Genomic DNA, 26,956 nt, shown 5'->3' with positions numbered 1-26,956 from the left:
CATTTCTCAACAAGCTCAAAGCACATGAATGCATCCAACTGGTATTTACGAATTCACAACTGGTAATTACCACTTCCCCACTTGGTTATGATCGCAGCATTTAGTTATGTAGCTACTGGTAAATACGGCATCATAATCGAGTTGATACTTTAGGATGATTTGGAAATGAACTGCAAAAATGCTAATATAGGTACCATTGACTAGCATTTGTGTGACAAATGCTAAAAAACAATGGTCAGGTAAACAACATGTATTGATGTCATTCCTTGCCCATAGACTGCTTACAGGGTAAGGAAACCAATGTCATTTTATAATGGCTTACTGGTATGTCAATAGTTGCTTTAGAGTAATTTGATTGAAATAACATTTAAAACCAGCAAATTTTATACATGAACAGAAAAATGAATACATCCGCTGAAGCTAAAAACAGAGTTAACCGTAACATAATCAAGTCAACTGTGAAGGCAATAATTTTTGCTGATAACAGAGCACAAACACAGCACTGACACCAAATGTAAAGAATCTAGAGTTTTAGTGTAAAAGCCAGCATCTAATGATTAAATCCCGTATGGGCCCAAAAATGTCCAAACGACAACACCAGTGTTCAAATGTACAGCAATAGCAATTTATTAGGCGTAAATGAACAGTGATTTATCATTGTACACATACAGAGAGTAAATATATAGCTCAATGCACGGATAGTTAGTGAAGGTAAGACCCTGGATGAAGTATAAAATCTGCTTAAGAATCAAGACGTATAATTTGCCTCTTTCCCCTCGCATGGATTTATCATCGACTCAGTCTTCCAAACACCGTAGGACTAACAAAACACATGTTAAGTACAAATACAAAAGGGGGTTTGGTCTCTTAAATAAATTCATAGCGGGGGGGGGGGGGTTCTCAGTCATCTAAGAAGTCGTCATCCAGGTCAATGTCTGTGGTATCCAGGTTAACGTCTGTGGTATCCAGGTTAACGTCTGTGGTATCCAGGTTAACGTCTGTGGTATCGATGTCGTCCAGCTCCATGTTGTCCAGGTCATCTTCAAGTTCGTCCAGGGCCTGGGGGGAAATAACACAGCGTGAAATAACATATCTGGCCCATAACACAGCTAACGGTACTGAATATTGCAACGGGTTACATTCATACATCTCCCATTCTTCTCGCCGGGTACAGTGCATTACTTGTCCAGAGCCTGCCGTACTGTCTTTCTAGGGAGACCGTTGCCTACATTGTTCTTCAGTGCCTCAGATGAACCGGGGCTCTCTTCCTCTTCAGGTGCAGCCTCAGCAGGTGCAGCCTCAGGCTCTGGCTCCGAGGGGATCGCGGGGGCCGTCAACACGGACGCCAGCACTCCAGCAGCCAAAGTGGTCTCCTCCTCCCTGCGGTCTTCACCCTGTTGACAGACACACAGGCATGAGCAGGACTCAGCTGAGACACTGGAAACAGTCTCGGGCTTGCCCATCAATCCAGCAAACACATGAGGCCATTTCTAGATGTGAAACTCTACTCTTCCAGGCCTATAATGGAAAAAACACCTAGTCTGTGTAGATCTAAATAAAAGGCCTTTGACCAAGTTGGCGATTACTTTAACTGTATAGTGAAGGTCTCAGAAGCAGACTTACCGGTACCAGTGTGGCAAGTGAGAGGGGAACTTCTTTGGGCTCGTAGCCCGTGGCATCCTCTAGTATATTACGTTCTTCATTGGGCTGGAGAAAAGAGGCAAGATATGGATAATGTGAGTAAATAAGTAGAAAGACCGCAATGGGAGCGATAGGAATTACTACGTATTCAAGTTGGACTCCTCCTGTGCAGCAAATACACATCCGTAGCTAGCTTTCAGTTTAGAGATTTGCAAGACAGATATTTCCATTTCATTAGTCCCACATCGAACCCCCACCACTCACTGTGACCAGAGGGTAGTCGGTGGCTGGCCGGGAGTTGCCCAGGCAGGTCTCCCGGAGGAACTGCTCGGCCACAAACGACTCCTTCAGACCGGGGAACAGGTTCTCATACTCGGTGGGGTCGGCCAGCGACTCGGCCGCCTTCTGGTTGACCTTGGCCAGGCTCTCCCTCCACAGCTTGACCACCCTGGACACCTGGCTGGGCAGGTAGGTGCGGGCCAGGAAGGCCGCCTCAGGCAGCCGGTTGGTCCGGATCAGCAGCTCCAGACAGTGGTCCAGTCTGGGGGGAAAACAGACAGGAGACTGAGACCAGTACCAGAGAGAGGTCCAAATCACTGCTACTGATCACGTGCTCCCACCAAAGATCAAACATACAGGAGTAGTGTCGTGTAGGATTCCCTATACCTTATTGTAACTTATTAAAACGCTACTGTATTTAGGAAATCTGGATATGTAACTGAGCTAGATATGACATCGTCGTGGACCCCCTCTACCCTCCCTTGTACTCACTTCCCCTGCAGGAAATAAGTCATGAAGGCCACGTTGTTCTTGCCGTCCCGCTCAGCGCCCTCGGCCAGCTTGCCCACCATGGCGGCGTTGCCCGAGGCCGTGGCGAGCAGCAGCAGGCCGCCGTAGTCCTGGGCATGGTGGAGGCACTCCTGGGCCAGGCTAAACTGGCACTTACTGATGGCCAGCTCTGCCAGCTGCTTCCACTTCTGCTCCGACTGCCACCAGAGAAAAAGGAAACGGTTCTAATGTTATATACATGTTACACAGTACTGTCAGTTAGACTAATATTGTATGGAGTTGGATCCAAGCTAAAACAATCACATAGTTCAGCACTGTTCAGTGCAGGGCTGCCTAGCTGAAGGACGGTTAATGCATTTAACGATATGATTGAGTACACAATCGATTCAGATCCAAATCAGATGTTGACTGAATAGATTTAAACCGAGCAGATTTCAGTATTGAATAACTCATTGGTGAACGACTGACATGTATGATGGCGCTATGCACGTATTACACGATCGGTTGGCAACATGATAGGAAAAAAATGTAGTATAATTCAGAAGAACAGAATCGCATACTCAGATGTCCTGATGTTAGGTCCTGATCTGGTTATGCCATATGGCTGTGGGCTACACTAGTTCAATTAGCAGACAAGATTTTCTTAGAATTCCGTGGCATCATTTTATAGTATGAAGACAACTGAGCAAAGCTGAATAAAATAGAAAAGCATATTTTCTCCAAACGATGGAGTGCACACATGCAGCTATTCTGTGTTGAGCGGTTAAATAAGTCCTCCTATATGCTTCATTTAGAGTTATTAATGTAACTTTAGTTGTTCTACAAACGTCAGGCTATGTTCTGATTTTTAATACATTGTAAGGTTGCATGATGCAACTCTAATAATGATTAGAAAAAAAGTCACAATGCCTCAACTTTCCCAGGGAATCCCCTTTGTGTGGCCGTAATGCACTCTGAAAATATCCACGTCTTCTGCGGCCAGTGGCTGTTGTGCCCTTGGGCTAAATATAATAATTATAACAACCCAAAAGCATGTAATGCTTTTATTATAAAAAGGTGCATTTTTATGGTGAAAATGATCTTCCCCAAAATTGAAACTCACACACTGCTTATGTATGCCAGTTAGGCTCTGCACCCCTTGTGAAGCGGATTAATGTGCTTCATTTTAAGAAGTTATTTGGCCACTTTAGTTGTGATACAAACCTTATCAAAACATATAGGCCTATGGGCTAGGCTACATGAGGTGTGCGACTATGATTAAAATACGTTTTTTTTTTTTTAAAGGCATTGTTTTTTATGCTGGGCATCATTCACAAGTGATAATGTATAATTCACAAGTGGTAGGATAATATTGTCACCCATCAGACTATTCTTGATTTAATCTTGTCTTTACATATACTAGATAATGTGTGAAATTTGTTTGGATTTAGAATGGACCATTATCATGCACCTGTCTCAAAACGGGCAGGGGGGAAAATACATGGCATCTATGCACTTAAAGCGAATGGAGGACGCTTTTCCCGTGGTTCATTTTTATGCCAGCCAGGTAGGCTATAATCCTGTTGTAAAGAGAAGCAATGTGCTTAATATTAGGAATGTTGAGAAATAAATACAGTAGGCCTAGCCTATAGACAGCTGACCATTTTAAGAGGCCATCACTCCGTTTTATCACAATTGCATAACCTATAGAAATGTTGCGCAACATGAGCTCTCATGAAGTGTTTGATTAGATTTTCCATCACATTGGCATTGACGTTAGAGTGATTAGAGGGACAATAGAGTGCTGAGTACCAGGCAGTTAGCAAGTTTGGTAGGCTAATAATGACCACCAGCAGCATAAGAGCTTGGAGAAGCCTAATTACCGTGACTAAACGGTCACGTGGAATTTGACTGCCTTCGTGAATCGTGAACGCCGGTAATGCAGTCTCCTCAACAGCCCTATATAGATTACCTCATGGTAAACTGCAGACCTTTATCTACCAAGAGAGTTCTCATGCATAATCATCACAGCTGTCTACATCCCTCTACTAGTGTAGATGGAGACAGGTTATTGAGTGTGTGCCATTCAGAGGGTGAATGGGCCAAAGTGCCTTTGAGCGGGGTATGGTAATAGGTGCCAGGCGCACCAGTTTGTGTCAACCCCAGCAGCGTTGCAGTTCTTTTCACGCTTAACAGCTTCCCATGTGTATCAAGAATGTTCCACCACCCAAATGACATCCAGCCAAGTTGACACAACTGAAGCATTGGAGTCAACATGGGCCAGCATCCCTGTGGAACGCTTTTGACACCTTGTAGAGTCCATGCCCCGACAAATTGAGGCTGTTCTGGAGGACAAAAGGGGGGGGTGCAACTCAATATTAAGGTGTTCTTAAGATTTTGTACACGAAGTGTATACAAACCATATACACACACACACAACCACTCATCATTTGCTGCTGCTACTCTGTTCTTTATTTTAATCTTATTATTATCTATACTGAGGACTAGTCACTTTTACCCTGCCTTCATGTACATATCTACCTCAAATACCTCGTCCCTCTGCACATTGACCTGGTGCTGGTACTCCCTGTATATAGCTCCACATTGACCTGGTACTTCCTGTATATAGCTCCACATTGACCTGGTGCTGGTACTCCCTGTATATAGCTCCACATTGACCTGGTACTCCCTGTATATAGCTCCACATTGACCTGGTACTCCCTGTATATAGCTCCACATTGACCTGGTACTCCCTGTATATAGCTCCACATTGACCTGGTGCCGGTACTCCCTGTATATAGCTCCACATTGACCTGGTACTTCCTGTATATAACTCCACATTGACCTGGTACTCCCTGTATATAGCTCCACATTGACCTGGTACTCCCTGTATATAGCTCCACATTGACCTGGTGCCGGTACTCCCTGTATATAGCTCCACATTGACCTGGTACTCCCTGTATATAGCTCCACATTGACCTGGTGCTGGTACTCCCTGTATATAGCTCCACATTGACCTGGTGCTGGTACTCCCTGTATATAGCTCCACATTGACCTGGTGCTGGTACTCCCTGTATATAGCTCCACATTGACCTGGTGCTGCTACTCCCTGTATATAGCTCCACATTGACCTGGTGCTGGTACTCCCTGTATATAGCTCCACATTGACCTGGTACTGGTACTCCCTGTATATATCTCCACATTGACCTGGTACTGCCTGTATATAGCTCCACATTGATCTGGTACTGGTACACCCTGTATGTAGCTCCACATTGATCTGGTACTGCCTGTATATAGCTCCACATTGATCTGGTACTGGTACACCCTGTATATAGCTCCACATTGATCTGGTACTGGTACTCCCTGTATGTAGCTCCACATTGATCTGGTACTGCCTGTATATAGCTCCACATTGATCTGGTATTGGTACACCCTGTATATAGCTCCACATTGATCTGGTACTGGTACTCCCTGTATGTAGCTCCACATTGATCTGGTACTGGTACTCCCTGTATATAGCTCCACATTGATCTGGTACTGGTACTCCCTGTATATAGCTCCACATTGATCTGGTACTGGTACTCCCTGTATGTAGCTCCACATTGTTCTGGTACTGGTACTCCCTGTATATAGCTCCACATTGATCTGGTACTGGTACTCCCTGTATATAGCTCCACATTGATCTGGTACTGGTACTCCCTGTATATAGCTCCACATTGATCTAGTACTGGTACTCCCTGTATATAGCTCCACATTGATCTGGTACTGGTACTCCCTGTATATAGCTCCACATTGATCTAGTACTGGTACTCCCTGTATATAGCTCCACATTGATCTGGTACTGGTACTCCCTGTATATATCTCCACATTGACCTGGTACTCCCTGTATATAGCTCCACATTGATCTGGTACTCCCTGTATATAGCTCCATTCTTGGTTATTTTATTCCTCGTGTTACTATTTTAGTTGTATTTTTTACTCTGCATCATTGGGAAGCAAAATACCAGCATTTCTACACCAGTTGTATTCGTTGCATGTGACAAATAAAATTGGATTTGATTTACAGTCTTTGAACTCTCTTGTAGTGTGTGTGAAGTGGTCTCTTCAAAGTCTAGTGTACTGTAGGTCTCACCTCTGCCTCCACAGCCAGCTGATAGGCGATCTTCAACTCCCCAAGCTGCAGGGCCAGCTCAAACCTGTGCTCCGAGTCTGACGACACGGCCAGAGCCTGCTGCTTGAAGCCCTGGACGACCAAAAACAACATCAGTAAACAAAACATTTCACACAGTCACAGTTCTCACAACATTAAAACAGCAGCCACACAAAACGCAGCTTGACTCGTGTTGAAGATGAAGAGCTCAGAATGAATTATATAATCGTCAAAAATAATATCCCGATATGTAACTGTATAAATGTTTCTCCCAATTACTAATCATTGACATTATATCCAAAAAGTCAGATTTCGTAACCCAATACATCCCATAATAAGTACCGAGCTCTTGACGTAGCAGTGCAGGTTTATCGTAACAACTTGTGAAGATTTTACATTTTGTGGTAGTCGTCTTCAAAGTTGTTTCAGTGGATCCCAAAAAAGCTAAAATTAGCATAACAAGCTGAACCAAATGTAAAAGGCTTTGAGAATAAAAAGCCTGGTATACAGTCAGTGCTTCAGGGATACGCTTGTTTATGTAAGAAACCTTCTAAAAAGACCAGCCATTTCAGATTAATATGAGAAACGTATACTAAAATATATATATATTTTTAAATACTACATGTCATGTCTCAAAATTGATATCCATCTTACCTCTATATTGTTTTATGTCTTGCAGATTTGAGAAGAAAGATGACGAGTTCAAAGGGAAAGTGAGCCTTGCACAGAATCCAGTCTAGCTGACGCAATGTAATTTTCCTGATTTCATTACTCCCCCCCCCCCCCCCCCCCCCCTCTGGCCTCCATCAATTTAGTCACCCTAACTCTGGCCATCCTACAAGGATAAAAACTCTACTTTTGAGACATGAGGTTTGGACCATTCGTTTTCTTAGAGGGTTATATACACAATTAACATTATTTTACTCTTTGGTCAAAAGATCCATTTTGAATTGGACACCCTATTACATTCCATAGTCTAGCTAGAATCTACTCACTCCCCCCAGCTCCACCATAGAGTTAAAGTACCCCATTCTACACGCCTCACTTCATTAACAGGAAGTTCCTGGTTCTGACCTGTTTCTCCAGGAAATGGGCCACACGGGTCCTCTGTTCCTTGGGGATGGTGGGCAACACTTTGTCAGCCATGCCAAAGTCCCTGCGCATCACAGCTGTCTGGTACTCCAGCACAGACACCAGCAGGGAGTAGCTGACGATGTTCAGCTCTTTGTCGCCCAGGTACAGGCGGTCGTCCTTGGGGATGTAGCCCAGCAGGTACATGGTCCTACGGATGGAGTAGATCGATAATGTGTTATAGGAATTAAAAAGGAAACACACTGAGATAGAGTTTTAGGGATGGTTTCCCAGACACAGATAAAGCCTAGTTCTAAACTAAAAAGCATGCTCAATGGAGGAAGATCTTTTCATAGGAAGATCTTTTTAGTATAGTACTAGGCTTAATCTTTGTCCGGAAAACTAACTCAATGTATAATTTGTAAAGTTAGGCAGGCTGTATGTAGGGGGGGGGGGGGTTTAGCCCCCCCCATTTTAATTTGTTGAATAGTCTTGTTGTAGGATGAATGCGATGTCAATGTAGCCTAAGCACATCGGCTGCTTTCAAACACAAAATGACGGACTCAAATGTTGTCCTATAGAGGACACTCTAGTGGGGATTTTGGGCTTTAAGACATTAAGATAATAAACATTAAGATAATATTGGCTGATTTAACAAACAGTTAGTCTAATCCTTCTCCAAAAAGCAACGTTTGAATATTCAGAGATTATTGTTTATGGTCTTACACCCCCAACGTTGGTGCTTACACCCCCCAAAAAATGGGGTCGGACCCAAAGCAACAGTAGTATTGAGCTTCACTTATTCCAGTCTCTTAATCCTGGGTAGTATTCACTAGGAACCAAATGAAAGCAAATGGGCCAAAATGGGTAGGACCTACCCGAATTTGGCCAATAAACGCTTGTTTTCGTTTTCCGTTGCAAAATATATTGCTACGCTGTGCACTAATAAATATACAACCCTGGTACGCAGTACCTGTCCAGGTGAGCGATGGTGACAATCTCTCCCCCCACAAAGTAGTTGAGTCTGTTGACAGAGCTGGTGTAGATGAAGCAGTCTCCCACCCACAGACCTGTCTTCACCACTTCCTGGATCTCCCCCTGGACCTGGAGGATCAAGACACAAAATGGCAGACAGATTGGGGAGGGAGGGCAGATGATGTGTTCACTGGTGCCCTGTTGTCTAGGGCCCTCTACTGGATGGCTATAGACATTGTGCTTTGTCTTCAGTAGAAACCATAAGCCTCGCTTGTAGAGTTGCAGAGTTTACCTGCTAGGTCAGTACAGGTACAAGGTAATGTAAAGTATTAGCCTGTCACACACACACACACCTCAAAGGCGTCTTCGATGCCGTCCTCCGTCACTCCCTCATTGTTCTCTTGGGAGGCGGCTACTTTCTCGGACAGGTAGCGCAGGATGAAGAAGGACTCCTCTGTGGCTATACACACCAACTCCCCTGAGTCTGACCAGAAGATCTACAAACCCGAGAGAGAGAAAGAGAGAGGGAGATGAAGTGTTCTCATGCTTCACTTACAGTCCTGATTTCATGACGATAATGCAAATTGTGTCATATGACCATTTCTACCAATACGGTACTGGGTGGAAAAACAAACATTGACCAAAACAAACATTTGTACATCCTAGGACACTCTCGCACCCATCTATATTCTGATCAAGATGCCCTTTTCTCTACAGCAGTACTTACATGTTTGGGCTGGATCTCAATGCGGCGGACCAGCTCTGTGTTCTCCCAGTCATAGAAGGCCAGACCGTTCACTGACCTGACGCCCAGCAAGAAGCCTCCATAGATACCTGCACGCACACACAGTTAGTCCCTCAGTTAAGCTATCTGGACATGTCCAATAACATGTTTGTTTTCTGTTGCAAAACATTTTCTGTTGCCTGCCAGGTTCCATCAAAACTGCCATAATTTTTTAATGCAGTATATATTTTTTCACACTACAAACTACCTGCAGTTGATCTCTTCCACTTACCTTCAGCCCCAAAGTCTGGCTTGAAAGACTTCTTCTCTTTGAAGTTCTTGAAGATTTTGACCACACTGTTGCTTTCTCTGATGGCATACCTGCGACAAGGCAGACCACGCACATTAACAACTGACAGACAGTAACCATCCATAGCAAAGAATGTGTGTGTGTGTGTGTGTGTGTGTGTGTGTTGGACTCACTCTGAGGAGTCGTGTGCCCAGACAAACTCCTGGGCTGAGCCGAAGCTCTTGTTCCTCAGTGCCATGGCAGTGTAGATGATGTACTCTCCGTCTCCACACACCACAACAAACCTGACAACACAAACAGAAACACATTTGGATTAAAGAGAGGCTCCATAAAATATCCAGATTTTCAACAGATGAAGTGTTTGGATAAATATGAATATCATATTTCTCCAAACATTTCAAAACAACTTACTTGCCTTTAAAATGTGTAGCACACAAACACTAACATGTAGTTGTTGTGCAAGGCGTTTAATTGGGTTCACTGAATAGCTGACGTCGGACTAACCTTCCGTTGGGGTTGTGCTGAATGGTCTGGGGGTAGATCTCACAGCTGCCCATGTCTTTGACGGCCAGCGGCAGCCTCTCTCCGTCCTTGATCTCGGTGTCGCCCATGGCCTTCAGGTTGGCCTGCTGCACCTCTGAGTGCTTGGCCCAGATGATCTTCCCATTGGTGTCCATGGACATGGCTGGCTCCTCCCGCCCCAGCTACGCACGCAGAAGAGGTGGAGGAGAGGATGGACTGAGTAAAGTACCGTGGCTTTCAGAGATGTCACCAAATAGTTGTTTCAACATAGAAGGGTACTTTGAAAAAGAGCATGTGCGCAATGTGTACAAACTGAAATTCTATCAAACTCTGTATTGTGAAATATCTGTGGGTTCTTCAGTTTTGAATCTTATGCACAAATACACAAAAGTATGTGGATGCCCCTTCAAATTAGTGGATTCGGCTATGTCAGCCACAACTGTTGCTGACAGGTGTATAAAATCAAGCACACCGCCATGCAATCTCCATAGACAAACATTGGCAGTAGAATGGCCCGTACTGAGGAGCTCAGTGAACTTTCAATGTGGCACCGTCATAGGATGCCAACAAGTCAGTTTTTCACATTTCTGCCCTGCTAGAGCTGCCCCGATCAACTGGAAGTGCTATTATTGTGAATTGGAAATGTCTAGGAGCAACAATGACTCAGCCGCGAAGTGGTAGGCCACACAAGCTCACAGAACAGAACCACCGAGTGCAGAAGCGTGTAGTGCGTACAAATCGTCTGTCCTCGGTTGCAACACTCAATACCTACTTCCAAACTGCCTCTGGAAAAAACGTCAGCACAAGACCCATTTGTCGGGAGCTTCATGAAATGGGTTTCCATTGTCAAGCAGCCTAAGACCATCATGCGGAATGCCAAGCGTCGGCTGGAGTGGTGTAATGCTTGCAGCCATTGGACTCAGTGGAAACTATGAATCACGCTTCACCATCTGGCAGTCCGAAGGACGAAGCTGGGTATGACGGATGCCAAGAGAACACTACATGCCGGAATGCATAGTGCAAACTGTAAAGTTTGGTGGAGGAGGGATAATGGTCTGGGGCTGATTTTCATGGTTCGAGCTAGGCCCCTTAGTTCCAGTGAAGGGAAATCTTAACTTCACAGCATACAATGACATTCTAGACAATTCTGTGCTTCCAACTTTTGTGGCAACAGTTTGGGGAAGGCCCTTTCCCGATTCAGTATGACAATGTCACAAAGCGAGTTCCATACTGAAATGGTTTGTTGAGATCGGTATGGAAGAACTTGACTGGTCTGCACAGAGCCCTGATCTTAACCCCATCGAACACCTTTGGGATGAATTGGAACGCCAACTGCTAGTGGAGGCTGTTATAGCAGCAAAGGGGGGGGGGGACCAACTCCATATTAATGCCCATGATTTTGGAATGAGATGTTCGACTAGCAGGTCCACATACTTTTGGTCATGTAGTGTATATGGCCATATTCCACACCTTGATGATGATGCTGCCTTCATCGTAACCCAGGGCCACGTTGTTGGAGCCTCGCAGGCCACACACACACCACACGCGCTCCATGCCGTAGTTCAGCGTGCTCTCCAGACGGTACGTACTCGAGTGCCAGATGCGCACAGTGCCTATGGAACCAGAGAAACGATTGGTTTCTTTCAGAACTGTGATTGTGTGCTCACTTTTTTTTATATGTAAAAACACGCGCACATTGTGTAGAGTTAATACATAGCCGTGCGTCTGCTCACCACAAACAGAAAAAGTATCTACAAAGGATCAGAATCTAATAAGAGTGTATAAGGTATTTACTCACCGTCCTCTGAGCCTGTGATGATGATGGGCAGCTCTGGGTGAAAGCTGACACACGACACATTCTGGGCGTGTCCCTCCAGGGTCTGCACACACGTCTTGTTCTGAAGAGACACAGGACAGGAGTGTGAGACATTTGCCTGGACCGATACAGTATCATCAAAGACCAGAAAACCCATCTGCTGAACAGGTTACCGGCTTTCTCAGGCTAAAAGTGTTTGTTTCATTCCTCAGCTGTCTTACCTGGTAGTCCCAGATCTTGACCAGGCGGTCATCAGCTCCTGATATAAGGTAGGGCTTGTCCCCTCCACTGTAGTAGTCAATGCAGTTGACACCTTTCTCATGGCCCTCAAGGGTGAAGTTAGGAGCAGAGGAGCCTAGCTGCCAAACCTGGGATAGGGCAGAGGATGAGTTAGTCAAATACATACACTCACACTACTCACAAACATCTACACCAGGTTGTTGTGAGCACATGCATGACTTGTGTGGTAAAGTCAACACACACACAGTGTCTGTTGTTACCTTGATGGTTCTGTCCAGAGAAGCGCTGGCAAATTGGTTGTTGTCTTTAGGGTTGATGACGATCTGCATGACGTAGTGGGTGTGGCCCTCGAACACCTGGCTGCAAGACCACTTCTTCTCCCAGTCCCACAGCTTAATCAGCATGTCGTCTGGACACACACACACACACACAGGATGGAACAATTAGTTAATATAATACTTGTGTGATAGATAATCAGTTTAGGTATTTGACCCACGTATAAAATGATGCAAGTCATAAAAGATAAGTTACTGATTGTGTACCACTGCTTGTGAGGATGTAGGGCTGGGTGGGATGCACGGCAATACAACGGATGTAGTCAGAGTGGGCCTCAAACATGTGAACCCTCTCCAGGGTGTTGTAGTTGAACACACGGATCTGCATGTCATCCTACAGAGAGAAGGGAGGAAAGACATATGACCCTGCAAATACAGTAAGCGTGTAGTCTCCATGGAAGATAAACCATCAAAAGTTCTCATTAGCTAGATGCTTGTCCTGAATTTAAAGCATCACTCACGGCTCCTGTTATGACCCAGTTCTTCCTGGCTACAAACTTTGATGCTCTCACTGGAAGGTCACACACTTCAAAGGTCTTCACCAATGTCTGAAAAGGATATATTGACAAATTGTACATTCTCATTCATTGCATACAAGTTTAGCTTAGAGTTGTTTATCTCCATTGTGCAAATATTCAACATCAAACTGTTTGTGTGTGTACCTGTGTTTCATGGTTCCAGACGCAGACACTACCATTGTACAGGCTGGCCAGCATCCACGGCTCGGTCGGGTGGAGGTCCACACTCTTCACCCGGTCTGACCGGGCTGTCAGCTTCCGCTTGATGTCCAGCCTGAGAGGCTTTGAGACAGATGTCAAGTCAATCCAAAAAAACAGACAGGGCAGTGCACAACGTACTCATCTGATTGCAGAGAGCTAGCTAGCTTGCCAGCTAACGTTTGCTAAAAGTGATAACGTTAAAACACGACCAATTCATAATCCTTCATGACCACATCCAAAAAACCGTCAACACTGACAGCACAATATCTATCAAGGTACCGTACCATCTAAATAAAACGATTTTACACTTAAAACGTAGAAAGAACAAGTTAGCTAACTACTCACGCTTAATAAAGATGTGACATGGAGCTAGTTAGCTAAGACGAGCATCCTTGCCACGGATAGACGTAACTAACACAACTAACGTTAGCTAGTTAGCATTATCCTTGCTAAATGATCTAGCTAGCTGACTAGTGCTTAGCTTTTATCATCCCAATAAATAATAATGAATCGGACTAGCTAGGTCGGTAAATGGTGAGATACATAATGTTAGCTAGCTACAGAGGACTAGCTTGTTTTCTAGTTACCTAACATGGCTGGCCTGTCACAATCGACACCGGCTTTACTGAAATAAACTGGTTACAAGCAATTCAGACTACAAATCTTTCAACAACGAATGTACACTTGTCTCACCATGTTTAATCAGTGGGTTGTCTCTTTTTATGTGAATTAATTATGAATAGTCCCAGTCGGTGTTGCTTTTTCTGTGGACGGACTATCGAGTGACGTGGAACTTCCTGAAACGGCGTGCGATGGGAAACGATGACGTGCCATTTTGGAGGTTCAATTTGGGTCGTGGCACTTTTCTCCCATTTTTCCATGGTGTCCTGAGCTGCACTGCTGTCTGTAGTTTAGTTATAACTTTGTTAAAATTATTATTTCAAACATAGCATATACTGTGCAGCATGTTCAGACAGTGTTATTTTCAGGGCAAAATGAATCACTATGATGGCCCAAATTGTTAATTCATCTTTGTAAAACTGGTGTAGTCCAGGGCCTACTACCTACCGGTTTATGTTCCTATATGGTTTGGGAGGCGTCTCTGTGTATCATCACCTAATGGCCATAGGCGATTGTCATTGCTGACGTAGTCGTTTCTCAAAGTTATTTTATGCCAGCTGGGACCAGCAAGCTATGGTCCCTCTTGTGTCAGGGACCAGCAAGTTATGGCTTTTCCTCCGTGGGGGACACTCACATTAAAATAGCACTGTAAAACTGACTCAATTAGTGTAAATTAACTATCTCAGCGACAGGAAAGCCACATCCCACGGACTGGTGCCGGTCAACGAACCAGAGGTTGAGAAACACTGGACTATACAACTGAGTGTCTAAATAATGATCAGCTGGAGGGAAATTGAGCAGTAATGTGGGTTCCCATGGTCAACGTTGAGAAGTTATAGGCTAACATATGACTATTTCATTTGTATGAAAAGACTAACAACGTATTAGTTATGGAAGATTTGCCCAACAAAAATAAAATACAGTACCAATAGGCTTAGAAGAGTGAACAATATACAATGCTTTATTCCGATTTGCTTGTGAGTTTGAAACCGTATGACAAGTTTAAATGGTAACAGCAGGAGTTTACTATATTGACACAAGGTATGAAAAAGTGGATGAATCCAGCAACTGATATCCAGATATTGTCTTTCTATTCTTTTCTCTTAAACACCTGCCTGCAGACTTTGTCCTCACACGTCAGTTCCTGTGAATTCAGAGAGAACAAATCTGAAGTCAGATATCAAGTTTGGGATTAGGAGCTTGGGGTTCCATATTCCTCGCCTTATCTCATTCCCTTTGAAGAAACAGGTTAGTCCTGGTCAGATCAGTGCAAATTAAGGAAAGGACCGTTGATATGCTACCAGAGATGATAGAGAAAGTGAGACATTTCATAGGCTCCTTTTTTCTGGTTGGTGTATGGAGAATGAACTAAGTAGACCTGTTATCGCATTGGTGCATATGGAGGAGCCACCCATTAAGTAGACTGGAACTGTAAACAAACAAACAAAAAAATAAAGTTTCTTGTTAAAAGGCCTTTTTGGGTCATTTTTATAATCCGCCGTCTTTGATGCTACCTAGGAATGGCATTCTCCTGTCTGTAAAACAAGTTTCACATTTATATTCTGCAGGTGGTGATATCTCTATGCTGTTCATCAGCTCATGAGGAATGTGCAACGTTTAAAGAACATTGAGATACAGTAGAAGTATAGAACTGTCTGATGTGCAGCACTAACATGTTCTCTGTCTTGCAAAGTAAGGAATCATTCATATTTCTACCTGCAATGTTAAGGATGGAGATACTATACTGCTATTTCTTTATTACGACACTATAACTTATCATCAACATGATAAATTAAGTAAATAATGTTAACCCACCAAGTGCAGTTTGTCTCCTTCGATCCAGTGCTTCCACCCACGGTTGTCCTTTTCCCCCTTCTGGCTACCCACTAGTTTTTCCCCATCCCACACCACGAGAGCCTGTTAAGATACAGTCAAAATTGATATGAATTGTCAATGTCTGGCTATAAAGGAAACCATATTTGTGATACAAAAGTGAAAATGCTATTATCCAAGATCTAAGGACAGAAAAAAAGAAGCAAACAGTAAAGTAGAAAAAGATCAAACAGAGGAGGAAGATGAAGATGAGATGAACCAATCTGTCCAAATAGTTTCAAGCTACATCCTTCCCTTCTTCCTTAATTGAAGTAATCTTTCATGTGACTGGAGTTTTTATTGTAATAAATCATTGCTTACACCTAGCTAATCATGTGATCAGCAGTGATTACATGTACATCCCAAAAAGAGAGCAAGAAGGATGCGTTGTAAAAGTATTCGAACACAGCCCACGTGTCCAACCTTGACCGCCCTGTTGTCCAGTCCTTTGGTGTGCTCCACAAACTCCACCCCCACAGTGAACATCAGCTCATAGTTCCTGAAGGTGCTCAGCGTCTTGACTTCAAACTTGTCTCCATCCTGGATGATCACTTTGGTCTGGGCCAGCTGCACTGCGATTTTGCGTGTGGCAAAGTCAATGTCTGTAGTAAAAAAAAAAATGTAAAATTTGGAAAAGCATGAAAAAAGTCGGAAGGATCAAATCACACGTAACATTTGAGTAATAGAGACGTAACTGAAAATAATAACACATGTTTATAACATCAAAGCTGTCTAAAAGGACAATAGCAATACTTGAGTTGAACCTTTTAGCTCTATGTAAAATATATAATCAAAGCAGAATACCGGTATGCAATGTTGCACCACTATACATGTTACATATTGCACCTCAGAATACGGTGGTCCCTACGTGAATCACTCAGTTAACACTGCTGAAAGTACTATCTAAATCGAATGTACAATAGACCTGCATATTGGCATATTATACAGTTACAATATATTGGCAGTGGTAGTGCGCCCTGCACAGGCACTTGTACATCCCCTTTTCTTCTCATCCTTCTCTACAGATGGATGGAAAAATATGATATATTCCATTGTGGTAATCCATAGAGATAATGAAGAAAGATCTTACTCAGTGCTTTCATGTAATCCTCAAAGTTCTCACTGCTCTCCAACTCCCATTTGCCATTGAAGTCTGCAGGCATGTTGGTTCTGTGGGCTGGTGAACTTTGGGCTGAATCAGAATGGGACACGGTGTCCCAGTCTCTTTATATAACAGCCAAGGCCGAGGGCAGAGTACTATTGATAAAGTAGTTGAGTGCTATGGCTGTAGGGGGGACAGGAGGGGTGATGGGATGGGAAGAGCGGTCATAGAAGAGGCCTATCGGGAGATACAGTAAGTAGTGCCAATTCACACACACACACTCACAGAGCGAGATAGACCGACAGACAGATAGGCAGAATGACACTCATCGACTGAGACTGCACAGTTTAAAGTTAGGTTATTATTGTTGGTGTCTTGTATTTATTCTGCTCAAAAGACTATTTAACTTTGAGCATGCAGGTTGAGTAAGTTCAAAATGTGCAAATCCAGTATCTGCTAATAGAAAACAGAAGGGGGCCGTACTTGCGAACATAAGCAAGCATTTAAAGTTAAACAGGTTCTCACGCACAAAATGCGTATCAGCCAATTAAAATGTTTGATTTACTTGCACGTACTGTAAATTGTAGCTGGTCCCATCAGATGAAGTGATTACATATTGGCACAACTTTTGCAGCCAATTAAAATTGTAGATGTAGTCCTTAATTAACATACCTGTCACACAGCACTTTCTGATCATCAAAGCAACTAGACCAGGGATCATCAACTAGATTCAGCCACAGGTCGATTTTCTTTTTGAGAGGATAGTAAGGGGGCCAGAACATAATTACAAAAAAATTGTAGACTGAAAATTAACAGCAAGAAGCTCAAAAGGATATGTTTGACTCAAATATAATTTCAAACCTTGCTTACATTTATATATGATCACATCTCTTTATTATGCGTGGGAATTGTTTGGAACAGATTTAAAAACTCACTTGGAGCTGATATGCTGGTGTTTTTACAGTGTTTTTTTTAATGTCCAACCATAAAATTAAAATAAAATAACGTAATTTTGTTTGTGCTCAGAAAACTTGGGGACAAATAAAATAACCTGCGGGAAAAATTCGGACAGCGGACCACCAGTTGGGTTATCACGTGTATTTGACTGACCGGTCAAATTGCTTTCTGTGTAAAGTGCCTAGTTAATGTAATTGTCACAGACTGTGGCAAGGGTTAAGTTTTTCCCGCCTATGAAATGTTGATTTACTTGTAGTGTATTGTGTTACTGTGTTGAAAAGGGACGTAGCCTACTGCCAACAGCTTGAAATGAGAAAGGAATTGAATTTCAGCCTTGCACACACACTTCTATTGCCTAATAATCATATTGCATAGGCTATATTACATGGATGTGTAAAACCTTTTATATAGATTTTTTATAATCATTCGTCACATACTGTGTTATTTCACTCAAGGAGGATGATCCAAAGTGAACAGTAGAAATTGTTTGCATTCACGTTATCATCCTGCAGATGGCAGTATTGCAGATTGAAAATACAATGAGGAAGACACTTGGCTGTCATTAGTATATTCTTATGTAGGTAACACTTACATGCAGGCCTATAATGTTTTAGAGTTTATGCGTTATAATAAACATGCGTTTTGAATCCTCAACATAAAAGCACGATAAGAGGTGGGCTCGGAACCACGGTTAAAAAGCACTATCGATAACGAGTCCACCACTTTAGCAGTTTGTGATGAGGATAATAGCCTAAATGACTGCTATTGGACAACTTCTCAAGAGTCTATTAACGTTACTGTGTGTCAATCTAAATAACATTAACTGGCTGATTTTGATGGGGATTATTTTTAAATCAAAAGTTTGGACACCTACTCATTCATTCAAGGGTTTCTTTATTTTTTTTTATTTTCTACATTACAGAATAATAGTGAGGACATCAAAACTGAAATAAAACATGAAATCATGTAACCAAAAAAGTATTAAATCAAAATATATTTGAGATTTGAGATTCTTCAATGTAGCCACCCTTCACCTTGATGACAGCTTTGAACGCTCTTGACTGAGTAAATTTGTAGCACAAGGGGATGTGTGAAATGTACTCCTAATCCTGAAGTGCCCCACTTGCATCTTCTCATTAGCTAGTTTGAGGTGGTGCAATCGGCTAAAACGCTCGAGGGAGGGCGATCACGTGCGCTAAGTAAGGCAGAGGTCCCTTGTTCGTGCCAGGTATGAGCTGAATCGGGATGAAGTGGTACTCAGCAAGCAGCGTGACCAGTGTTGCCAACTAATTGTCAGGGTAAATTGCTAGAGGCAGGGTGATTTGTTGCTAAATGACGTTGGGACATCATTACGTAAAATAAACAATAACGTTACTCAAATTGACTGGCCATCTCGGCAAAAAATATGATTTGACATTTGTTCAGGTACTAACTCCCTCTTTTCTGTACAATTTTGATTGAGACACGTTGATCGATGCTGTAAGTTCTGTTCAGGATCAAACATTCGTGACCAACTATATTCATTGGGTTTGGCTCGTCGAACCCGTACTACTGCTGCAGCCAACAATGATTTGCAATTTACTGAAATTGCTGCTTGCCTACTGCTGCCTGGGTACGAGCTGAGCGCCTGCTGCTGACGTCACTCAATGCACTTTTGCAGCCAGGCACGTGTTTTGTGACTGACAGCAAATCGTTTGTGTCATTGAGGGAAAATGCGTGCATTTTAGCGTTTGAGTCACTTCAAAAGTTGCTAAAAGTTCCAAATACATTTTTAAGAGTAGCTAAATTTGTTGCTAGGTGCTGTTTGAAAAAAATAAATCAATAATTGCCAGGGTAGTCTGAAAAGTTGCTAAACCTAGCAACATAATTGCTATGTTGACATCACTGAGCGTGACGTTCTTTACACTAGTACGCGATGAATACATCAATCTTGTGGCTGTCCGAACTTGTTGGATGCATTTGCTGTTTGTTTTGCAGATTATTTTTTGCCCAATAGAAATAAATGGTAAATAATGTAGTTGTCCCTTGAGTCACAACGTGGAGATCAGGAATAACAAAATATATTTATTAACTCAAGTAAACACAATTAACAATGGTGTGTGTCTGTAGTCAGTAATCAGTAGCGTAAGTGAGTGGTTGTGTGCATAGATGTGATAATAAGGTGTGTTGAAAGGTGCCAAAATAAAACAGCCACAAAAATGCCAGTGTCTGCACAGAGAGTCTCCTCAATGAATGGGGAAGAGGTGTATAAATCCCAGCACACACCCAGTCCAGGTGTGTCGCATTTCAATGACGACCCTCCTGGCTCCGCCCACCTATTAAGGAAAACAAGAGCAAAGAGAACAAATTCGGCAGTGGGAGGAGGGCCCCCATAAAACCAGGGATCAAGGAACACCATACCAGTCAAACAAATTTGACCCAACCTGCGTCCCAAATTGATACTGGGGGTACATGGTCACACTTCCACTTGCCCCAGGCAACCTCGTCCTTCCCAGACCTCAGCAACCTTTACACACAGGAAGCAGACCAGAAGGGAACAAACAGGAGCGATAGAACAGGACAATACCAAACATAAGACAGGTCAGTCACGTGGACATTCAGGAACAGGGTGCACGAGAGAGCGTGTCAGCAACAAGCTCCAAGAAAAAGAACGTCTCAGGGTCCTCATTAAATTTTGGCAACAACCGTAAGTTCCCAACAATATCAAATGTGTCCGAGGCATGATCGAAAGAGGAGCGACCCCTAGGTAAATCTGGGTCACCTTCCCAGAGCAAACTCTCGAGAGCTTTCCTTCCCTAACCAACTCTAATCGCTCTTGTTGCAGTTTGATTTTAGCACGCTCCAAATCCTGTTTAAATGCCAGTTCTTTTTCATACTTTACACGATCATGCTCCAGCTGTAACAGCACCAGTTATTTCTGGTTATTTCTGATTAAGGCTAACAGATGGAGCAGCCATTGTAACGAAACAGGGAGACCGAGTCCTCGGCAGATGCTGCCCCATTGCTAATTTCAAGAACACCTCTCCATCAGATTGCCTTTCGATATCAACCTAACAGAATTTTTAGAAGTTTATCACTAATTTCAACCTTGTAGTGTTTAGAGACCTTCAACAGCTGTTCTTTAGTACATAATTCTAACAGTTCCTCTGATAGAAAAGTTCATTCACTTTCCACGCAAGACACCATAGTCACAAGTAAATAAACAAATTCTTGCTCTTCCCCTCTGCTGAGTACACCAGACCACCAGAGAAATGACAATCACACTGGGAACCACAAGAGAGATTAGATATATATTTGGAGCTTCCCCAAAACCTACAATAACTCAACCCTAGTCTTCGTGCGGATTTGAAGTGGGGAAAAAAAAAACAGCATGCTGGCAGATTCCCCCAAGCCACAGATGTGCTCCTGAGACAACTGCTCAGTCCACAGACACCACAGAAATAACCATGCCCAACATATTCCAAAGTGAAACACGTCACTAAGCCTAACAGGGGAAAAAGAAAACGCTATAGCTCCAGATAGCAAGTGTCACTACCCTACCCAAATCTCCCACTGAGGTACACAGCCAATTGTACTCACCTCAGACCAACGTCCCAAAAGCGAGTAGAACAAGAGTTTCCAGCCTGGAAACTAACCAATGTACTATCCACCACAGCAACCAACACTGACCCTACCAAACATTACAACTCAAAAACTGTAACAAAAGTTACAATGCACCTACAGAGTTCTCAAACAACTCCACATTTCCCCCCACAAACACATACTAGTAAGCCCAACAACACTAGTATTATTCCTTCATAATGCAACAGAGTGCTATATGCCAAAATGTCTAGGAACCAACCTCATGATCCCAGACACGAACCTGCTCGAAGTTCATAAAAAGTTAGAAAACGTGGAGATAAGGAATAACAAAATATATTTATTAACTGAAGTAAACTAAATACAATTAACAATGGTGTGTGTAGGCAGTAATGTAAGTGAGTGTGCATAAAATGTGATAATGAGGGGTGTTGAAAGGTGCCAAAGTAAACAAACAAAACGGCCACAAAAAAAAATCTACCAGTGTCTGCACGGAGAGAGTCTCCTGAATGAATGGGGAAGAGGTGCATTTATCCCGGGACACACAAGCCCAGGTGTGTCCCATTTCACTGATGACCCTCCCAGCTCCGCCCACCGACATTCTATTATGGAAAACAAGAGCAAAGAGAAAGAATCCAGTCAGACAGAGTGGGAGGGTCGTCACATATTGTAAATCAATTATTTATTGTATTTTATTTTTTTCCTGGTTACATGATCACAGCATCTTTTTATATTTATTTGTATTCTTTCACTTACAGATTTTTTTATATTTAAAAAATATTGTGTTTGAATGAATTTTGCTGCTTCTCTCATGGCCCAAATATTAGTTGACTTTACATTGGTGAAAGAAACACATGCGAGACAAGCATTTCTGTTTGCTTTCTCACTTTTAAAGACAAAAACTCTCACAGACAGACCACATTGTTGAGATTCATTTATTGAGTGTTTTTTTCCTATCAAGGGGACACTCCCAAATGAATTGAGGAAAAACACAGACAAAGTCTGCTGTTATTTCCTGAACACGTTAGTACTTGTAAAGGTTTCTACTAAGACGGCGATGATGACTCAGCTGCACGGGCCCGGTAGCTATCTGTCACATCTTCTTCTGCCTCTCCATTTAATTTTCATTCTTTACCTCTCTCACCCTCATTTTATTTTTCCCTCTACTGAAACCCTCCTTCCTACTGGTCAAGTTCACCCCCAGTTGTAAACTCAGGGCACCATTAGAGATTGAGGCACTAATCACAAAGCCTACTACACGTACTACAGTGTTAATGTATCCACACACTTATAACATGTCAATCAAAGGAGCTCTCACCCTGTGACAGAGTTACAGTACAAGTGATCGACAGATACATCACCATTGTCGTGGATAGTTAGAATGATGGAATGAAATGTGAAAGGATTGATGGAAGGAAGGATGGATGGATGGTTGGATGGGTGGGTGGGTGGGTGGGTGGGTGGATGGATGGATGGATGGATGAGTGTATTAGAGGGTTCTTTGTCACAGGGTTGGTTTGTGTCTGTGTCTCTCTTGAGCTCTCAGGTAGGGGGCGCCATTCTGTGATTCCAGTGCTGGTTTAGGTTTTCTTGAAGACCTGCTTGCACACAGCTCCACAAGCTCTCAGCTCCTGCAGAGTGAACAGAAGGTAAAATGATGTTCCATCGAGTGATTAAACAGGATTTTTAATAAATCCCATTGATTAATTAATTATTTGTTTTTTTATACCCCCCAATCATCATTAATTGAGGTAAACAGCTGTGAAGATGTCAAAAATGTTCACAGTAATCAATCTCTTCTATGGAAAAAACCAAAGGCAAAGCACATGTACTTGCAGTTATACTTTTAACCAGCAGAGGCAGCTGCTGTTCAGTGTTCCTGGGCTTAGTGACTTCAGGGAGCCACTCTGCTAATGAATAATTTCATGGCTACTAATTGCGAACATCTGTTAGAATCACTTTGACTAAATTATTTGGCAGTCAGTTGCCTTTTACTCAGCTTTGATGACAATAATCATAGCAATGAAAATCCGTAATGACAAGGTAATGAAAGTGGTCATACGGTAGTCATTGTCGAGGTCAGTAGATTTACTAATGTTTATGTATGGGTACACTAGAGGTGCACTACAAAGATACTATTTTATTGAGGGTCCCTAAACTCCAATTCTATCCACAAAGTGTAGGAATTTTGTCATGGAGTATTTGCCCTGGTGGTCCACACTTAGTTAAAATCTTGTTTGTGAGGTTACCAAAGCCAAAAACCAGCTATATTTTCACAAAAGCTTTGAATAAATGTTTTTTATCTCTGCTATTTATTGTTTTACATGTTCATCTGATCTGAGATCTGTTGTGACAAAAAGTGAAATCAGGAACTGAGGAAGAAGTGCCATGAATGAATGTGTTCTCTTACCAGATGAAGCTCATCCCCCTCCACCCAATGGGTCCAGCCTCTTCCTTCTTTCTCTCCCTTCTGCACACACACCAGATTGTCTCCCTCCCATGAGATAGTGGTCTACACACACACACACACACACAGTAGTGTGCAGGAATATATAACAACTTACAGACTTACAGACGCATGCAAACACACACACACTTTTCTTTTCTCAGCAAAGCAAAATAGTGTTCTAATTTGTTCAGTTTATGATGGAGAAAACAATATGCTAGAGGACTTGAATTAGATCTTCCTCCCATGTTGTTGAAGTCACCAGCTACTCTACAGAGAGTAATCCAATTTTATTTTTATTTATTTTTATTTCACCTTTAATTGAGAACAAGTTCTCATTTGCAACTGCGATCTGGCCAAGATAAATCATAGCAATTCGACACATACAACAACACAGTTACACATGGAATAAACAAAACATACAGTCAATAATACAGTAGAACAAAAGAAAACAAAAAGTCTATATACAGTGAGTGCAAATGAGGTAAGATAAGAGATGAACTACTCTACCCATCAGCATCTTCAACACACGACCTAATGCCAGTACATATTCATACCAACAAATTCGTTTTCTCCTAGTGTTAAAGGAAAACTATATTTTGGTATTTGTTTAATTAGTCCATTGTTGACATAGTCCCAAAAAGTTTTCAAGATATGTAACTTTCAAAAAACAGAAATCATCTCCGTTATGATGCATTTTGCATCATATGATGCTATGTTTTGCATCATGCAAAATGCATCAGTGTATGATTTCTGTATTTTGAAAGTTACATATCTTGAAAACATTTTGGGACTATGTCAACAATGGACTAATGAAACAAATACCAAAATATAGTTTTTGGGTCAAGTTTTCCTTTAAGTAATAATGACTATACAGTATATATTCAATAATTCCCATATATTATACACACCAGCTCTTTCATGACATAAACAAGTTAGGATTCAACTGTATAGTTGTAAATAGTCATAAAGGTGTGGTAAAGTTATAGGTATAGCAAGGTCTTACAAATGGGAAGTTACAACAATACAGAATATAGTTGGCCCAGTGGCCAATAACGGACTTTCATTCCCTGATGGTACTTGCAGCCGCCCACAAGGTAATGGTTTATGGGCTTGGAAAGAAATCAGCCTACAGGCTTACAAGGGCTGTTCTTTTTTGGGGGGAGAAAAATATGCAGATCCTAATCAGGTCCCAGGAAAAGAATAATCTTATCAGAAGAAAACTTGTATGATACAATTTTTCTCAGATCTCCTGACTAACCTTCTCACCTTGTCCTCTATTGCCCGATTCACACTACAGGGCAGAGCCAAATTGTACTGTGATAGCTTGGATATTTAGTTTTCACATTGTCCTTTTCAGCAGTTCCAGCAACTACGGTGGATGCCCAACTAGGCCAGCTCAGTGCAGCTAGGTTTGGCTCTGCTCTGTTCGGCTCAGTAGTGTGAAAAGCCCTTATATGTTTTCAAGGACACCAGTGTCTTCTCTAATGCAGCAATCTACTGCTTCCCCCTTAGTCTCAACTCAAGGCCCCTTGTGTTCGCAGTGGTACCTCAATCAAATATTGATGAGCACACATAAGGACTGCCCTTTGGGATCTCACGCTAGAGGGAATATGACAATCCACTACTGAAACATCAAAATGAATCTTTGTTCCATATCTCTAGTCTCCAGAAATACGTTTTGATAGCCTTTTAAAAAACAACAACTGAATGTGTGATGGAAATATTTTTGTCAACTCACCATGCATTTTCTGTCATCCACCCCTGACAGATCCTCCTCAAACTCCTTGCCAACATGGAAATCCATGTTGTAGTTCTTAAAGGTACTGAGAGTCTTGATGACCACGTGGTCGCCATCATGACTGATGTCTTTGTCGGGCTTCAACAAGGTGGCAATTTTCCTAATGGCAACATTAACATCTGTGTGATGGGTCTCCAAAAAAGGAAAGAGAGAGAGAGAGAGATTAACACTGAGGAGCAGGAAGGCTACAGTCATCTATAGCCTAACATCACTTTCATAACCTCTGTTTCTGTATAGGCCATAACTGGATCTAATACCAGGAATCTTGCTATTTTTTGGGATACTTTGTAAATATGCAGCACTTTCAAAACCATTATTTTAGATGCCACAAGCAATATGTCAGTATCTACACCTGTGCTCCAATAAACACACATTTGAACTATACTAAATTCCATAACGTTAGATAGATATATTAATGCCTAGAGCTCAATATTGACCGCAGGGCGCAGTGGTCCTGATGCAACGGAACTCGACGTATGGAGCAGCAGTATCCTTGCGCATCATCCATTTGACTGAAGTTTGGAGTCCCCCTTAAACTAATCATCCCCCAAAAAATGCTGTAACAACTCACCGAGGGCCTTTAAGTACTCCTCGAAGTTGTCATTTGAGATCATTTTCCAATACCCATTCAGATCAACTGGCATATTGTCTGTGTTTCTAGTTTCCTTACTTCCAGTGAAATGGGCAAAAGAGATCCGATATCGCTGTTTACTTGCGACGGAATGCATGACTGCTGTCCAGGCCTCCTATTTGAACCAGAACCCCTTTAATCCGATTACTTAATAGCTTCTTTTTTTTTTTTTTTTTTTACAAGAATTGGAAACTCCCTCCCTCCCACCACGGCTGATCCGCGCAAACTGCGCATTTGGAACGAGCCATACATCAATTAGTCCCAGCCTAGACTCAAGAGAAAAGGCTGGGGACGAGATTATACATATGGGACAGGTGGGTAAATTGAACCATAGGGGTAAATTGAACCACCTTTGAAACAATACACAAAATGTATCATTTGACCAAATATTTATGAATAGGTCATCATTTCATGGAGTCCTTGAAGGAAGAAACTACATGGAAAAAGTGGTAAGCAAATTAGGTCCAAAAAACCGGATTTTATCACCAACACCAATTCATTTATTGTGTTAGAGGTTTCATGATGCTTGCATCTAAACCAAAGTAGATCATTTAAAGATGGTTATGTGCATCAGTTGGGGTCTCTATAAGCTTCAATATGAGGTCCTAAACCTAGCATGAAAGTGCAGCCATGTAGCTGTGTGGGCTAATATAGTAAAAATGTTTGCCTTGGAGTA

At 42.4% G+C, this 26,956-nt stretch overlaps 3 protein-coding genes across 5 annotated transcripts; all 3 read right to left on the bottom strand.

Moving 5' to 3' along the window:
• Positions 1 to 603: 603 nt before the first annotated feature.
• On the bottom strand, positions 604 to 14,093 carry LOC120055813 (coatomer subunit beta'-like). 2 transcript variants are annotated; one of them, XM_039003798.1, is made up of 21 exons: positions 13,965 to 14,093; positions 13,215 to 13,352; positions 13,014 to 13,100; positions 12,760 to 12,886; positions 12,478 to 12,626; positions 12,199 to 12,345; positions 11,960 to 12,059; positions 11,632 to 11,774; positions 10,144 to 10,343; positions 9,813 to 9,923; positions 9,622 to 9,710; positions 9,333 to 9,439; positions 8,959 to 9,102; positions 8,604 to 8,734; positions 7,634 to 7,841; positions 6,542 to 6,652; positions 2,413 to 2,627; positions 1,906 to 2,182; positions 1,624 to 1,707; positions 1,230 to 1,394; positions 604 to 1,059 (listed from the first exon to the last, which is right to left on the bottom strand). In XM_039003798.1, exons 1-21 carry the CDS (start codon positions 13,965 to 13,967, stop codon positions 901 to 903), a joined length of 2,895 nt encoding a protein of 964 aa, XP_038859726.1. In that variant the 5' UTR covers positions 13,968 to 14,093; the 3' UTR covers positions 604 to 900. The 2 variants fall into 2 exon arrangements, with proteins under 2 accessions (XP_038859726.1, XP_038859727.1); XM_039003799.1 differs by having other exon boundaries at positions 942 to 1,059; positions 1,148 to 1,394.
• A 733-nt stretch (positions 14,094 to 14,826) lies between these two features.
• LOC120055814 (retinol-binding protein 2-like) lies at positions 14,827 to 16,991 on the bottom strand. Of its 2 annotated transcripts, XM_039003802.1 has the most exons (5): positions 16,855 to 16,991; positions 16,188 to 16,366; positions 15,708 to 15,809; positions 15,271 to 15,321; positions 14,827 to 15,036 (listed from the first exon to the last, which is right to left on the bottom strand). In XM_039003802.1, exons 1-4 carry the CDS (start codon positions 16,925 to 16,927, stop codon positions 15,307 to 15,309), a joined length of 369 nt encoding a protein of 122 aa, XP_038859730.1. In that variant the 5' UTR covers positions 16,928 to 16,991; the 3' UTR covers positions 14,827 to 15,036; positions 15,271 to 15,306. The 2 variants fall into 2 exon arrangements, with proteins under 2 accessions (XP_038859730.1, XP_038859729.1); XM_039003801.1 differs by lacking the exon at positions 15,271 to 15,321 and having other exon boundaries at positions 16,855 to 16,990.
• Positions 16,992 to 22,982: 5,991 nt separating this feature from the next.
• On the bottom strand, positions 22,983 to 26,293 carry LOC120055511 (retinol-binding protein 1-like). Its single transcript, XM_039003374.1, has 4 exons — positions 26,221 to 26,293; positions 25,590 to 25,768; positions 23,813 to 23,914; positions 22,983 to 23,033 (listed from the first exon to the last, which is right to left on the bottom strand). The coding sequence occupies exons 1-4, from the start codon at positions 26,291 to 26,293 to the stop codon at positions 22,983 to 22,985; spliced, it is 405 nt and encodes a 134-aa protein (XP_038859302.1).
• Between the last annotated feature and the right edge of the window lie 663 nt (positions 26,294 to 26,956).

This window comes from Salvelinus namaycush, chromosome 11 (assembly GCF_016432855.1).
Source record: "Salvelinus namaycush isolate Seneca chromosome 11, SaNama_1.0, whole genome shotgun sequence".
Classification (NCBI taxonomy): domain Eukaryota; kingdom Metazoa; phylum Chordata; class Actinopteri; order Salmoniformes; family Salmonidae; genus Salvelinus; species Salvelinus namaycush.
The sequence above is the reverse complement of the archived record's forward strand: the minus strand, read 5'-3'. Positions and strand labels throughout refer to the sequence as shown.

Bases quoted from the DNA above. Each gene is read 5' to 3' on its own strand.
- LOC120055813 (XM_039003798.1), bottom strand. The intron at 9,711-9,812 runs GTGAGTCCAACA...GCCTTGTCGCAG, and splicing joins TGGGCACACGACTCCTCAGA to GTATGCCATCAGAGAAAGCA. The intron at 2,183-2,412 runs GTGAGTACAAGG...TTTTCCCCCCAG, and splicing joins ACTTATTTCCTGCAGGGGAA to ACTGGACCACTGTCTGGAGC.
- LOC120055814 (XM_039003801.1), bottom strand. From the start codon at position 16,927: ATGCCTGCAGACTTCAATGGCAAATGGGAGTTGGAGAGCAGTGAGAAC. The intron at 16,367-16,854 runs GTAAGATCTTTC...TTTTTACTACAG, and splicing joins GGATTACATGAAAGCACTGA to ACATTGACTTTGCCACACGC. The intron at 15,810-16,187 runs GTTGGACACGTG...GTATCTTAACAG, and splicing joins TGGACAACAGGGCGGTCAAG to GCTCTCGTGGTGTGGGATGG.
- LOC120055511 (XM_039003374.1), bottom strand. From the start codon at position 26,293: ATGCCAGTTGATCTGAATGGGTATTGGAAAATGATCTCAAATGACAAC. The intron at 25,769-26,220 runs GTGAGTTGTTAC...CCCATCACACAG, and splicing joins GGAGTACTTAAAGGCCCTCG to ATGTTAATGTTGCCATTAGG. The intron at 23,034-23,812 runs GTAAGAGAACAC...TTCACTCTGCAG, and splicing joins AGGGGGATGAGCTTCATCTG to GAGCTGAGAGCTTGTGGAGC.